General features: G+C 52.9%; 5 protein-coding genes across 5 annotated transcripts; 2 read left to right on the top strand and 3 right to left on the bottom strand.

Annotated features, from left to right (window-relative positions):
- Positions 1-2,306: 2,306 nt before the first annotated feature.
- J4E78_010188 (uncharacterized protein) lies at positions 2,307-3,752 on the bottom strand (the record flags this gene model as incomplete). The annotated part of the gene is made up of 1 exon (XM_049370769.1): positions 2,307-3,752. The coding sequence occupies one exon, from the start codon at positions 3,750-3,752 to the stop codon at positions 2,307-2,309; it is 1,446 nt and encodes a 481-aa protein (XP_049217506.1).
- A 663-nt stretch (positions 3,753-4,415) lies between these two features.
- J4E78_010187 (uncharacterized protein) lies at positions 4,416-6,035 on the top strand (the record flags this gene model as incomplete). Its single annotated transcript, XM_049370768.1, has 1 exon — positions 4,416-6,035. The coding sequence occupies one exon, from the start codon at positions 4,416-4,418 to the stop codon at positions 6,033-6,035; it is 1,620 nt and encodes a 539-aa protein (XP_049217505.1).
- A 277-nt stretch (positions 6,036-6,312) lies between these two features.
- On the bottom strand, positions 6,313-7,392 carry J4E78_010186 (uncharacterized protein; the record flags this gene model as incomplete). Its single annotated transcript, XM_049370767.1, has 1 exon — positions 6,313-7,392. One exon carries the CDS (start codon positions 7,390-7,392, stop codon positions 6,313-6,315), a length of 1,080 nt encoding a protein of 359 aa, XP_049217504.1.
- Positions 7,393-8,479: 1,087 nt separating this feature from the next.
- On the top strand, positions 8,480-9,079 carry J4E78_010185 (uncharacterized protein; the record flags this gene model as incomplete). The annotated part of the gene is made up of 1 exon (XM_049370766.1): positions 8,480-9,079. One exon carries the CDS (start codon positions 8,480-8,482, stop codon positions 9,077-9,079), a length of 600 nt encoding a protein of 199 aa, XP_049217503.1.
- Positions 9,080-9,315: 236 nt separating this feature from the next.
- J4E78_010184 (uncharacterized protein) lies at positions 9,316-13,171 on the bottom strand (the record flags this gene model as incomplete). The annotated part of the gene is made up of 3 exons (XM_049370765.1): positions 9,316-12,334; positions 12,384-12,918; positions 13,039-13,171. 3 exons carry the CDS (start codon positions 13,169-13,171, stop codon positions 9,316-9,318), a joined length of 3,687 nt encoding a protein of 1,228 aa, XP_049217502.1.
- Positions 13,172-14,373: the final 1,202 nt, after the last annotated feature.

The following is a 14,373-nucleotide window of genomic DNA, read 5'->3' as shown; positions in this document are numbered from 1 at the left end:
GGTTGATGAGGCACTGAATGTGACTCAGGACAAGGCTTGAATGTAGTGCAATCTAGTGATATCTCTAAAGAGGTGAGTGAATACAGAAGCAGAAGGGAAGCTCGTAGGGCCTGTGAAAGGGCCTCTTTTTATACCCTTCAGCCAGAGACGTACTAGGAGCATGCTGGTCAACGGGGCAATGCTCTGACCCCTTCATGCCGGCTCAAGCTCGCAACCCCGCCCTTGTGGTGATAAAGGTGCATAGTCTTACGTCCACTGAGGTCTGTTTCCGCTAGAGCCGGCTTGATGAGCGTCATTTAGACTGGGCTGGATGGGTGTCCTTGGCCGTGGACGGCAGCCGATCCACGATGCCTCGGAGCGATACTGGATGCTAAATGTGCCAATTGGCCAGGACAAGAGACTAGTGGACAAAAGGGCCAGCTCGTATCAGCATAGAAGGTTCAGCGGAGCGAATTGGCGTGCAATGGCGAAAGGTCGCGTCTGTGGAAGCAGTACCGTCGATGGCCGGCATCAGTGCGTTGCTAAAGGCAGCAAGGCAGAGTAAGCGCAGCAGACGCAGACGCCAACGCCGTGTAAAAGCAGCGCCGGTGGAGCTATGTACATGCATGGGTAGTCTGCCGGACGGCCATGCTAAGTGTTGTCAAGTTGATGCGTTGGCTCGACAGCTGCCAGCGCCTTTGAGCATGCAATCTGGAACGGGATGCGGAGGATCAGACATTGCATGACACCAGTGGCGGGGATTGTTTGCACGCAACTGTAGGAGAAAGATTGCGCGCGCCGACATGCAGCGCAATGGGAGGACGGCATTTCCTGGAAAAATGTCATGGTCACGGCCATGGAAGGTCGTGGAGGAATATTCGGGTCCTAGCAGTAGCCCCGCCTGCTCTTGCCCCTCGTTGGGTCGGTGCGTCATCCTTGCGAGCAGCACGACCGACAGGCCCTTTCACCGGCAATTGGCCATGGACGCGAAGACCACGCCTGACTGCAGGCCACACTTGGCTCTTGATGCCTGAAGCCGATGTGCAATCCCTGCACTGCGTAACCACGCACGACACCTCACACACACCCGCACACGTTCCAATGGCACGTCAACCATAAAGTAAGAGCATATCTAGTGGCGGTGAAGGATTCTGTCTAGCTCCAGCCCATGACATGTGATCGGCTCGGTATGCGCCTAACGCCCTTGCATATACCGTCCAGCCATCTCTGGTGTGGCGACTGCCACTACGCGACCGTTTTGGGTAAGCTACGACTTCGGAGAGTCTGCATCATGAACGCGGATGCCCTTTTGATGATTACAACCCAGGACTGATGACAGCTACTCGGAGCAACATATTGCAGTCACAGTCAGCTTGTGCTCATACGACCCGCTGCACTGGTGTCTCGATGGCGTTTTACGAGCCGATCCGGTATCACGACTGTCAAAGACAGCCATGTGAGCTGCGCGTGGTCGCTACTCGAAGTCACGGTCGTACAAGATTCCCGGTATCTGGCTCAGCCACGGACCCAGTTCACGCCAATGGAGCATTGTATCAGTCTTCCGAGCCACTCATATGCAGGAACTATGCGCCGAACCCGGTATGCAATGTCGGTAACACTACACTATTAGCACAGATGCGCTACCAGGATGCTCTCCAGAAGCGCGACCCGTTGTTTGGGCTTCGTTAGGCACGGCGTTCGGGTGGCTAGCTCTCAGTATGACACCTCGGCGATCATATCCACGCGTATGGGCTGACGCTCGCCTATGCTCGCTGGTTACAGATAAGGTCACTTTGACAGCGGGAGCCACTCAAAGTCGCTTGCAGTGGTGGAAGCTTGTCGTTCGGGGAATTGATGCACCTTGGGCACGGGTCTCTCGACATAGCCATGGTTGTTGCTGACATAGTTCAAGACAGTCTCGAAATCAAAGCCTCCTGACACACGGGGTAGAAACGCTGCTGCTCATAAGCTATAATCATTCCTGAGATGTTCATATCGCAATGCGAATTCCATTTATACAAGTCACACAGACGAAGTTCACTTAGGTTGATTGCACTGACAAGCAATCTTGCGTCTTCCACATGATTAGAGCTCCCATGATTACGATGAACCGGACTGGGGGTTGCAAAAAATCCGCATTCTAAAGAAACCTCATACAAATTTCCATCTTCCTCGTAGCATACGCTATCCTAGAGACTACTCACACTAGATTACAATAGTGTGTATGCAGCGAACCTTGCAAATGCGACACGCATTGTTGCCAGCCCTCGTGCCCGCCGCGTCCAAAAGGCTCAATCAAATAACAACAAGCCCGTCAAATAGGCCCTTCAAATAAGCCCGGTACTGGGCCTGGGGGGCAAAAGTAAGTGGCGCGGTTCTGAGCTCATCCACGCTTTGTGGCGGTCCGAGTCTGAAGACGATCGTGACTCCCAGTACTCATCTGACGACCAATCCGGCACCCAAGCCTCCACCTCAATACCGAGCTCTTGTAGACGGCTAATGGGGCCTCCGGCCCAGTCCTTATCAATTGGGCGGCCAATTTCGTCTAGCGTAACCTTTCGTAGTTCAGGGAAACCACCGTGGTGACGGCGCGCAAAAATAATACCATCCGTTATGTTCCAGATGCTGTCTTCCACGTCGTCGAGACGAGTGATGACCAGTTCTTCTAAAGTGCTAGGCAGTATATCGCCTACCTCTGCCATTGGTCGTTCTTCTGAAGGACCTGTTAGTAGCCAGTGGGGCAGTTCGAGACGACGTAGCTTAGTAAAGCTGCTGTAATCTGCATGATCGAGTTTTCCAACGTACCATCGATCCTCACAGCCCTTTTCTGATATGCGCAAGGCCAAGCTGTCTAGTGTATCCGTCAGACTCGAAAGCTGCTCTGTGACGAAATGATAAAGCGGCTCGTCTAGGCTATCGTTGTACATCCACTGGTCGTACAAGCTGTCTTTGACCACCTTCCTGTATTCCTGTGGGCTATCTCGGTCGGCTTGCTTCACTATTACGTTAGAGAGCAAGATTTCCAATTCTCTGAGAGACGAGAAGCGCGAGAGGAAATCGTCGGTCTTCTCGGGATCTTCAGATTTGAATTGAGAAGTACACATGTCCCATGTGAGTGTATCAACAGAGGATGTAAGGTTGTCTGGGACTTTAGTGTCTTCTAGATGGCGGCAACCGCGACCTATGTGCAGAACCTTGAGCGATGGTAACTCACACCAAGACCACTCAAAAACTTGGGCGTTGAAGTGCAGTTCTTTGAGCTTCGCCAGTCCCTCGGGGTAAGATGAGCTTTGAGGCCCAAAGATCATCTCAAATGGGCTGATTGCATCCGTATAGCGTTGATAATCGTATACATGGCGGTACGATTGCTCTTCAGCCAATACCTCAAGCTTCAACACCTCCAGCTCAGACGTCTGCTCTAGGATGAACCCAACCAGGGCGCATTCGTTGACTTGTCCCAGTGAAGAGTGAGGCACGAAAGGCCCTTGAGGAGACATCAGCGATGGCTCGACAGTAACCATACGATCTTCTGGATGTAGTTCGAGACTACGTGTAATCTTTCCTAGACTTGGATTTTGGACCAGAATGTGTGCTAAAGCTGCAATGCCGCTGGGTTCATCAGGTAAGGTCCGATCGGGGACGCGGACGGCGCGCCAGAGTACATCTTGAGCGACGGGCTCCATCTTTTTCGAGGCCAATGCTAGCGCGCGTAGACTTTCGCGATCTAGATCAGACGCCACCTTGATGAGCAGTTCGTTTGGGAGCTTCTCCATAGTTGAGTTTTCGACGTATATCCGATGGTAACGAGAAGAACTAATTCTCGATCCAGGTATCGAAGTCAATTAAAGTTGTGAGAGACGATGAATAGGGAATAGAAAATATATGTCTGATATACTTGGAGGGTTACAGCAGACCTCGTTGTGAATGCGACCACTGACAGCAAACGCGTGGCGCTGTTCGCAAGCAACACCACTTCACCGAAAACAGTTTTTGATGAAAAAGGTTCACACTGTTAGCTCAAGTGAATGCGAGTGCAGCAGGATGGCGGATTTGGATGTGTAGGTATGTCTTCTCCAAAGTGGGGCGGGATTCTCCACAACACGCTAACGCGGGTAAATTACCCCGAGCTCGAAGTCGTCGTCATTGCTGTCTCTCACAACAGCCACAATGACTCTCTAGCTATTTCGACATATTCCCGAGGAGGGCTTATGTCCATTCGTGTAATGGCATATGAGTGGAGGGGAAAGGTGGTGGTGGCGCCCCGCATCCTCTTCCCGCCATCGCGGAGCAACAATAGCGAGCGAATACAACTGCCGAGCGTCACGTTGGAGTCTGTATGATCGCCTAACTCCGGTATTGTAAGTACATATCATCGTATACAACCTCACCAACCCTTGAGAGTAGTAGTGTCTATTTACTTGTGCGACTTGGTTAACATGGCACTAGACTCCCTCCTTCACCTGCCGCCGTACCTCTGGCTTTCACTAGTCCTCGCAGTACCCCTCGCAACGCTCCTTCACGATGTCTGGGTATGGCTCCGAATGCCCCCAGGACCCACGCCTCTCCCGTTCCTCGGCAATAAGCTTCAGCTACCCAAGTCGAAGCCCTGGATCGAGTTCCAGAGATGGTCCAAGATATACGGTCCCATCTTTACGATATGGATTGGCCGCAAGCCTACAATCGTCATATCCGATCCGAACATCGCTGTCGAGCTGATGGAGAAGCGGAGCACAAAGTACTCGTCGCGACCACGCATGGTAGTCATGGGTGAGATACTATGGGATAATGCTAGTATACTAGTACAGCCATATGGTAAAGAGTGGAGTGTGCGGAGGAAGCTGCTACACCAGGCCATGACTCCTAAAGCTCTAAGGCTATACAAGCCGGTACAGACGGCAGAGGCATCACGATTGTGCTACCAGCTGCTCGAAAGCCCTGCGAATTGGGAGAAGCTCCTCGAGCGCTTCACTTCCAGTATCGTATTCTGTGTCGCATACGGACATCGCATCGACTCGCTCAACGCCAACGTCATCCACCAGCGCTTCAAGTTCATGCATGTCGCTGCCTCGCTCAACGTACCCGGAAAGTACCTCGCCGAGTCGTTTCCTATCCTCAAGCATGTTCCAGATGCGCTGGCACCTTGGAAGGCTGACATAAAAGCACGTGGTCGCGAGGAGGCAGCTGCAAACATGGCTCTGGTGGATGTTGTACGCTCGGATCTAGCGAGGGCAAAAGTCCAGGGTGACGATATCCCAGATTCGTTATGCAAGCTTCTTCTAGAACTACGAGAGAAAGAGCACATCCCGCTGTCAGATCGCAACTTCTCGTACATCCCAGCATCTCTCTTTGGCGCTGGATCTGATACTACGGCATCGACTCTATGCACCGCCTTCCTGGCATTGGTCACAAACCCTGAGAGCTTACACGCCGCCCACCATGAGCTGGACACTGTTGTTGGCGCGGACCGCAGCCCCACATTTGAAGACGAAGCGAGCCTCCCATACATTCGCGCTCTCGTCAAGGAAGTTCTGCGCTGGCGTCCTGTCGCAGTCCTAGGTGGCACACCCCATGCATCCACAGAAGACGATCGTTACGAAGGCTACTACATCCCTTCTGGCACCACCGTCTTAGGAAACTCATGGGCCATCAACCTAAACGAGGAGTATTATCCTAATCCCCACCACTTCGACCCCACACGCTTTCTCGACGAAGCGCTCGCAGAACGCTCCAAGGCTCCCACGCCACTTGCGGGCAAACCTCATCCGGCGAAATCAGGTCACTCTTCGTTTGGATGGGGAAGGCGCATCTGTCCTGGCGCCAACCTCGCGGAGAACAGTTTGTACATTGCGCTGGCGAAGATTCTCTGGGCATTCGATATCCGGCCCAAGGAAGGGGTCAAGTATGATACTTTTGCGTATACAGAGGGTTTTAACATCCGGCCGCAGAAGTTTGAGTGTGAGATTCACGTCAGGAGTGAGGCACATAGGCAAGTGTTGATAGAAGATTTGAAGAACGCGGAGAACGTTTTGGACAAGTTCACGCCTTTCCAAGAATAGTCAACTTTACATAATTGAGGCATAGATGTGTAGAAGACCGTTCGTGTTACTAGGTTGATGAATCGTATTCAATCGTAAGATCATATCCATCTCTACTTAAACTACATATCCAGACGTAGCAAAGTGTGACAAGTGCCGTGTCAATCGTTCTGTCCCAAAACGAAGTCAAATCCATGCCACCCAGTATAACCCATATCCGAGTCAAAGCTCAGGATCTCAAGACCAAAACGCCGTCGCCATGCAGGTAATCCAAGATGCCGTACATCTAATCCCAAGTTCACGCTCCGAATAGGACAGCAACACCGACCGCCAAGACGACAGCCAGTAGACTCCCGCTCTCCTTCACACCAGCACCAGTGCTCTGCACCAGCGGCTCTGTGCTCAGTTGCTTTCTTCCTTGCGCACCGCTAACACCATTCGCACGGTCCACGCTCGCAATCGCCGGTCCCACATTGAAGAAATCGACCATGACAAAGCTGGCTGGCTTTCCGTACACAGTTGTACATTCCTGGACGGCCTCGCCCAAGCTACCAAAGCCCGTCTCGGCATTCGTTACATTCGCGTAAGTCTCGTTGGGCGACTGGATGCCAAACAACTGCGTCTCGTACAAGAAGTGGTTCTGCAGGAACATGCGACCGGATTCGAGGGCCGTGGACGGATTTCCAGCGACAGCGGATGGGCGAGACGGATTGCAGGAGTAGTTCGAGGGTGAGACGTTCTCGAAGTCGTTCTCGAACACATAGGTAAACTGGTCCATGAGGTATGGAAACTCCGCCGACGGCTCATCCAGGCTGGCGACGAAAGACATAAGGCGCGTGTTGTTGCCGATGAGCGTGTCGAGCGTAGGCCATGTTTGCGGCACGGTGCTTTGGTCTGGCGGGCTGTAGGCGAGCTTGTCGAGGCCCGAGGAGGAGAAGACACCGCCGAGGTCGGCGGGGGAGGCGTTGTCCGAGTTTACGAGGATGAGCGTTACGACGTCGTTTGTGTTGGCGTCCATCCAGGTTTTTATCTCGCCGAGCCAGCTTTCTAGTGTGCCGGCGTCGAGGAGGTCGCAGCTGCTGTGGCAAAGGTGCCAGGCTGCGTTGCCACTGTCGTTGGATTTGTGGACTTGGCCGGTGAGGAGGCGCACGCCCGCGTCGAGTTGTATGGTTGTGTTGTAGTAGTGGTTTCCGGATGTGGAAAAGGATGTCTCTTTGTTGCGGAGGAAGGGCGAGTTGTGTGCGCCTAGGTAGGTGATGTTGTTGTATGGCCGTGTGCATAGATCGGGTGAGTTGTTGCATGCATTTTGTGCAGAGGCGGGTGTGTAGAGTAAGGGCAAGAGAGCCGCAGCTTGGAGTAGTATGCTTCTTGAGAACATGTTGTGTGAGTTGTGTGTAGGATGGTCCCCTCTTCGTATCGTTGTCGTCGTCAAACGGAAGTCGTAAGTCGTATACAGGGAAAGATCAAGCAGTCAATCAGATACTCCCAAACAAGGTGAAGAACAATATCGCTCAGTGTATAAAACCGTTGTAAAAAGCAAAATGAGTTACTCCAGAAGCGTCGGACCCTGGGGTCACATCTGCTATTATACCATTACGCAGCAGTCGTCTCAGCCTAGCCACCCAGACCCGTATACAGTAATCATTTGCAAACAGCTGGTAGCTGGGCCCCAAGAGAAAAAAAGTGGCGCGCTACCAACCATCAAACTGCCACAAAGAGTGGAGCCACGCGGAGCATTTTCACAAACGGCCTTCTCGTACTCTTTGCACAGCCCACGCAGGCGACGCGGACAAACTGGTGCAAGAGTTTCAGGCCTCGTCACCCCCCGGCCAACCGAGAGCCGCCGCGACGCAGTCGAAACATGGGTTTGATGCATTAATTGGCGACATCGGGTTCTGGGAAGTCCGTTGCTGGCGGGACATGGCAGTGGCAGACGACCAAGACTGCCATGGGAAGGGCGTTACGCGTCCGCGCGCGGCATGGTGATGTCAGGTTGTCCGATTTTCCATGGACACGACGATCTATTGTTGGAGTGGCGGGCTGGGGCTGGTGGCTTGGCACGTGCATCCGGCTGCACTGGCTCCCGGTAGCGTCGATCTGCTAGCCCTGTCGCGTTATCGAGTGTTGATGATGATGGCAGACGCGATGATGAGCAGAGAAGGGATTGAGATCTACAGCTAATCAAAAGTAAATATGAAGCATATAGCAGCTTCGACGTCTCTCTCGTCGGGCGACTGAACATCGCAACACCATCGCGACTTCTGCGCGCGGAACATCACACCACACCACACCGCTGCCCAACCAGCCACATCGAAAAAAAATCCGTTGTCCCTCCAACCTCATCGACCGCCAATTCATCATCATCAACACTCGCCAATCGTCATCATCCTCGAGATACCCACAAAATCTCTCCAGATTCCACGCGTCCACCTCCACAAACACCGCCAATCACCAGCCGCCTCACCATGGTAACCCTCCGCGCTCCATCCTCCCTGCCGGCTACCGAACCGTCCCCCTCGCTCGCACCACCCACTCTGTCATGGCTATCGGGCTCCTGGAATGTAACCCACTCCACGCTTCCTATGTGGAAGAAGTCGCGCAACGTGCGCATCACATACACGGCCATTCCCGACACGCAGCCCGCGCAAATCGACGACGTCGTCACGTACCAATCCCTCGGCTCTGAGAAGATCAAGACGGTGCATGGTGTGGATAAGCCGTTCGACGTACCGAACACGGCCTCAGCGCAAGATGCAGAGGGGAGTGACGGCGTAGCGAGTCTCGGATACAACTGGCGTGGCAAGGGATGGCTGGTGATTGCGACGAGCAAGTGGGAAATACTGGGCTATGGTGATGAGGAAGGCACAGGGAACGGCTGGGTCGTGACATACTTCGCGAAGACCCTGTTCACGCCTGCAGGCGTAGACTTCTATTCGCGGAACGGCAACCTGACGCCTCAGACGGTTGAGGGTATCAAGGCCGGGCTTGCTGGACTGGGTGGTGAGGTCGCAAAGTTGGCAGGCGAGGTGTTTGAGGTCAAGATGGATGGGGACAGGAAGGACTAAGCATGGAGGATATGATGGAGTGATTTGCACATTCAGCTATATACCCCGGGCATGAGATGAGGCCCATCCAGTTGTTAGCACGAAGGTAGTACAGCAAGACAGCAACCCCTTCTTCTAAGCCGCCATAACGTCGAAAGTACTCCACCCACGTGTGGTACCCAGGAGGACACATACTAATGAAGAGTTAGCTAAAGATTTTGAAATGTACTCGTGGCGGCTTCTTTACCATGAGTCGTTCAATCGAGCAGACTGAAAGAGGCATTTGCAGCACTCGCATGCGCCCGGCTCGTCTGTTGGTTATGCTCTGGCTCAAAGTCGAGTTCCAGGAGCAGGTTTGTGTTCTTGGACACAGGTCCTGCTTTCACTGGCGACATCTCGATAAGCCTGCCGTCTGAAGCGGAAACGCCAGTCTGGGGTGTGGATGCCCTACGGGCGTGGTATTCGGCCTCCTCTGCTTTCATCTTTGCAAAGGCTCGCGCGTCATCTTCCTGGACACCACCGCCATTAGCGTATACATCCCACTGCACGGTACTGCAGTCCGATAGCCCTGGAGTCGTCATGCGTGCAGTGGGTGTGTCGGAACGCATAGCACGTCTAGAGGTCGCAGGCAGCGTGTTTTCGAGCATCAAGCTTCGCGTGTTTGGCCGGGCTCCACGAAACGACGTTGCCCCGTTTGCTGGTTTCAGTGTTGATTTGACGCCTCCACTGCGCCGCTCACACATGTGGCACTTGCACGGATCGCAGCACTCAGCGACGCAAGGATGACCACAGGCCTCGACACGCTTGGAGCACTTCTGTGTGCAGTTGATCATGTCGTGCTCGAAAGGGTGACATGGGTATGGGCAGCGATGACCACACGGCAACGAGCCTTCGCACTTGATGTCGCAGCCGCCTTTGATGAGATCGAAATCTTCGGGCACTTCGCACCATATTTTGCGTCCGTGGTTGCGGCATTTCAGCGGAAACTGATAACCCACGCGTCGCTCTTGACCTGTAGCTGGCTTGGACTTCTTGTTTTTGAACATAATATCAACCACAGAAGCCCACGTACCACTCTCGCAGGCTAGAAGCTCTGCGTTCCCGAAGATGTAGAAGCCACGCTTCGCTCGAGAAAGCGCGACACAAGCTCGGTTTTCAGAGCTCAGGAAGCCAATGGAGTGCTTGTGATTCGACCGCACCAAAGAAAGAAGGACGATGTCGTTTTCCTCGCCCTGGTAACTATCCACTGTGACAACCTGGATGCCGGGGTACATTCGCAGATTCGGATGCGCCCTTATGTCTCGGAGAATCTGCTTGCGTTGGCCATTGTAAAAGGTCAAGATGGTAATCTTGGTGGCATCTACACCGTTGAGGACTAGGTAGTCGAAGAACTGAACGATCATCTTTGCCTCAGCTGCGTTTACGGCCGACATGTTGGCGTCGCGGGACTCTTGCCACTCATGGCAGAAGAAGAAGCTGTTGTTGCCGCCCATGCCCTCGACTGGGGGACGATTATCGAGATTTTTCACGCTCTTGTGATCCTTGAGCGTATCCTGGTAGATGGGGTACAAGAGACGTCGGATCTCTGGAATCATACGACGTTGTCGCGTAAGTGTCTCGAAAGCGACGTTGTTCCAGACTAGACGCTCGAACAAGGACAGGTTCAAGAAGTATGGCTCGTCTTCGAATGCACGTACTTGGGTGTGCGGTCGCAGCTGTTGATGATCGCCGACCAGGATAAGATGTTCCATGCTTGGAAAACAAGCAGCAGTGACAGGTGCCTCCAGTGTCTCGGCCGCTTCCTCGACGATACAGATGCGTGGTCGAAGAGCGCAAAGTAGAGCGCGGTACTTTGCTAGACCAGTCGTAGTGCAGCCGATGATGCGTGCTTTGCTGAGAACCCGCACGTCTTCTTCCCACATGCCTACCTTACGTTGGAAGACTGCTTCTTGATAGCCTTTGGCAATCTTGCGGATTTCAGTAGCAATCAGTTTCTTGGCGCTTCGCTTGAAGTAGTTGTAGATGGTGCCGCGCTGGGTAACGGGAATCATCGTCAGATCGTCCGTCTTCCGCAAGATGTTCGCAATATCGGCATTGTTCAGTGACGCTCCAGTGCCTTTGTAGTTGTCACGTAGCAATACCACTTGTCCATGGAGAGCTTCGATATCGTCGTCATCCTGAGCCACGGCTTCTGCCTCGAGTTCCTTCAATTGCTCGACCTCCAGGTCTTCTTCTTCGTATCCCCAGTCGAACTGGTCTGGCCCAATCGGACGATCGCACGGAGTCAGACATCTTCCAAGCCATTGCTCCATCAATATTCCTGGACTATCGGTCGATGAGCCCCCCATAGTATACTGTGAGTCCATTTCGAGCGATTCGGCCTGCTCCTGGGTCATCAACCCCAGCTCCTGCAAGACTTTATGATCGAGAGGTCCTTTGTTAGCTTCCAGAGGTGCCAGTAACATCTGACACTGAACCGTCAGCTTCTTCAGTGCGATAGTAGCTTGAATCTTCTGACTGCCTGGCTGTTTTTGCTGGGGTAGATCCTGGCGGACTGCATACAAAGTTCGCTTCTTGATCTCCTTGTCCTTACTCCTGCCTCCCAGTCGTATGTAGTTGGGCTCGAATTGTGATGTATGTCTGAGCAGCTGATCGAGAGCGTGGTTTGTCTGTGCAGTAACAATGATAGGGGCGTCATCTCTGCGCAGGTTATCGCGGGCGATCTGCAGTGCCACGACAGACACGAATGTCTTTCCTGTTCCCGGGGGGCCTTGCACAATAGCCAATTCGCTTGTCAACATCCGTTTTAAAGCCTTACTCTGAGAATTGTCGAGGGTGTGCGAGGACATGGTAGGCCAATCCTCCAATACGTTAATGTTTTCGTATGCTGTGCTCTCTTCCATGCTGACGAGGGAGCTTAGATTGACGAAAGGGTTATGCTTGATGTAACGTGGAGGCTCAACCTCCTGTTGGACATGCACCAGATACTTCGACAGCGGGAACGGCTCTCTCATGAGGTGCTGAAGAGCAAGTAGAGTATGTCTGCTGGCTTCGAAGAAGCTGCTCCGACACTCCACCATGATCCATTTGCGCATTGGATCTATCTCTTGATCCTCCGGACGCGCGAAGAAGAGATCGATCTCAGGCGGATTTTGCTCTAGCGCAGATATGGGGCGGGCTGCGACTACGGCAAGAACGCATTGGGTTTGAAAGGCATCGTCGGTAGGCGACAAGGCAACAAGGGTTCCAGTTATCAATCTCTTGGACTGCTCCCATCTGCATTTGTTAGCCAGTACTCAGCATTAGAACGCATGCCATGGCTTACCGAATATGCTTCTTGACTCGGCTGAGTGAGAAGGCAACACGCGTTGCGAGTCCTCGCGGAGAAAATACCAGTGATGTGATATAGACAGGATCGTAGATTCCAATACTCTGGTCGCTGTATTCCGCCTCATCCTTGAAAGGTTCTGCGCGAACCTCGCCAATGATCTCGCGGAGTGATCGGACTGCGTCCTCTCGTAGGATGTCGTACTTGGTTCCCAAGTATTCTTCTTCGTCCTTGTATGCACCTTCTGGCTTGTGTGGGCGAATGGTTTCGTCAACCTCGATAAGTGCCTCGTTGCCGTTCTTGATATCAGATTCTGGGCGTAATATTTCCGAGGGACTAGGGATTTCGGGCTTGGCTAGCCATGCCCCACCAGCGACTTGCAGCTTAGATAGCTTGAAGTACTCCCGTATATCGTTGTTGGACCGGGGCTGCCCGGACCTGGGAATATCATCGTGGGGGATGTAATTGGGTTCGGAAAAGCTGGAAGGCATGCCGCGGAACCGCTCCGTAAGGTAGGCATTCATTTCTTGATCTAATTTGGTTTTAGCGTTGTTCATTTTGGTTTCTAGTAGAAGCGATGGTGAGAGCTCCCCGGAAGAGGTATGCGGAGCTCGTGTTGCTATCGCGAATCAGGATACGAGACAAGACTCACCTTCATACTCTAATGTTTCCAGACTTGCGTAGGCATTGTTGTTTTGCGGTGCTTGCGGGCGTCTGTGAGAAGCCGTGCTGCCGACTGCCCATTGGTCAGCTCGGTTTGACTTGCCACGCGCGCGTCGCGCCATGTTCGGTCGTGATTGTGTGTGAATGAGTGGATGTGATATGTGCTGAGATAGGCAGCGATAGAAGATGGCTGAAGAAGCAGAATTTTGTTGTTGTGTCCCGCGATGTGAAGCTCGCGCGGTGAGATGTAAACATGCAGTCACTGGTGAACGTGAGGAAGGTGCGGTCTAGCCACGGCAAACGAATCGCTCACCCAATCAAGCAACGCTCCAAAATACACAAAACTCGAAGCAAGCGCGATTGCGAGATGAGTGAGGACAAGCAACTGTGGATTTAGAGGTATTGCTGCCAATAAACGGGAAAGCAGCGCTGTACAATCATGCTGGGAACCTGGGCTGTACAAAGACGTGCACTCTTAAAGAATGATTTCAACATGTGAAGCATAGTGTAGGCAATACGACTGGCTAGAGCTTGCGTAGAGAAGAAAATTACTGAACATTTTCAGGGTAGTGTGCGGCGTGTCAGCTAGAAAAGCGCGTCCTACGGTGTGCTATCCTTTGACTTTCGGCAGCATGATTAACTCTATCATTGTGAATTGAAAACACCGTGAGACTTATGAGCAAACACATGTAGTTGGAATGGAAATACGGAAGCCGTAGCAAACTCAGTGGAAATGGAGCTGCAGGAACTCTACGGCTGCACAGTTACGGAAGAAACAGGGAACTTCGCACATGAGAGACAGATACAGAGAGAAGTGTGGAGTAGAAAGCGCATGGAGGAACACTCATAGAGGTGTGCTGGTAGAAGGTGACAGACGAGCTCAGGTTTGTGGAAGTTCGCATGTTAGCGTAACCGTCGCGCCGCACCTGCCCGCCGCACCAGGCTGGAGGTACAACGATGTCTAGTGCAGCCTCCAAGTCTCTGGGACTCCAGGGCTATTCTATTCACCAGGCGTTGGGAACAGCGGAAAATACTTACGAGTATACGAAAGCCTGGACTACTTCAAGAAGCTTCGCAATGACGTAGGGCATGCTCACATGCCACATGGTCCGACTCGCAGGGCTGTCCAGGGCTTGCTCTCGCCATATCTCGCAACATGCCACCGACCACGACCTCGTAAGTCGCGCAAAAGTAATTCTGCTTATTGGTTACTACCAGAGTGTCTTGGAATGCCATCGCTACCTGGGGAAATTGCAGTCCAAGGTAGTCTGCCCGAACAACGTCATCTTGCATGGGATGCTGGGCGAGAGAGGGATTGTGCCGG

The sequence above is a fragment of the Alternaria triticimaculans genome (genome assembly GCF_023758025.1).
Source record: "Alternaria triticimaculans strain BMP 0046 chromosome Unknown scaffold_28, whole genome shotgun sequence".
In the NCBI taxonomy this organism is placed as follows: Eukaryota; Fungi; Ascomycota; class Dothideomycetes; order Pleosporales; family Pleosporaceae; genus Alternaria; species Alternaria triticimaculans.
This window is presented reverse-complemented; position numbering and strand designations above follow the sequence as displayed.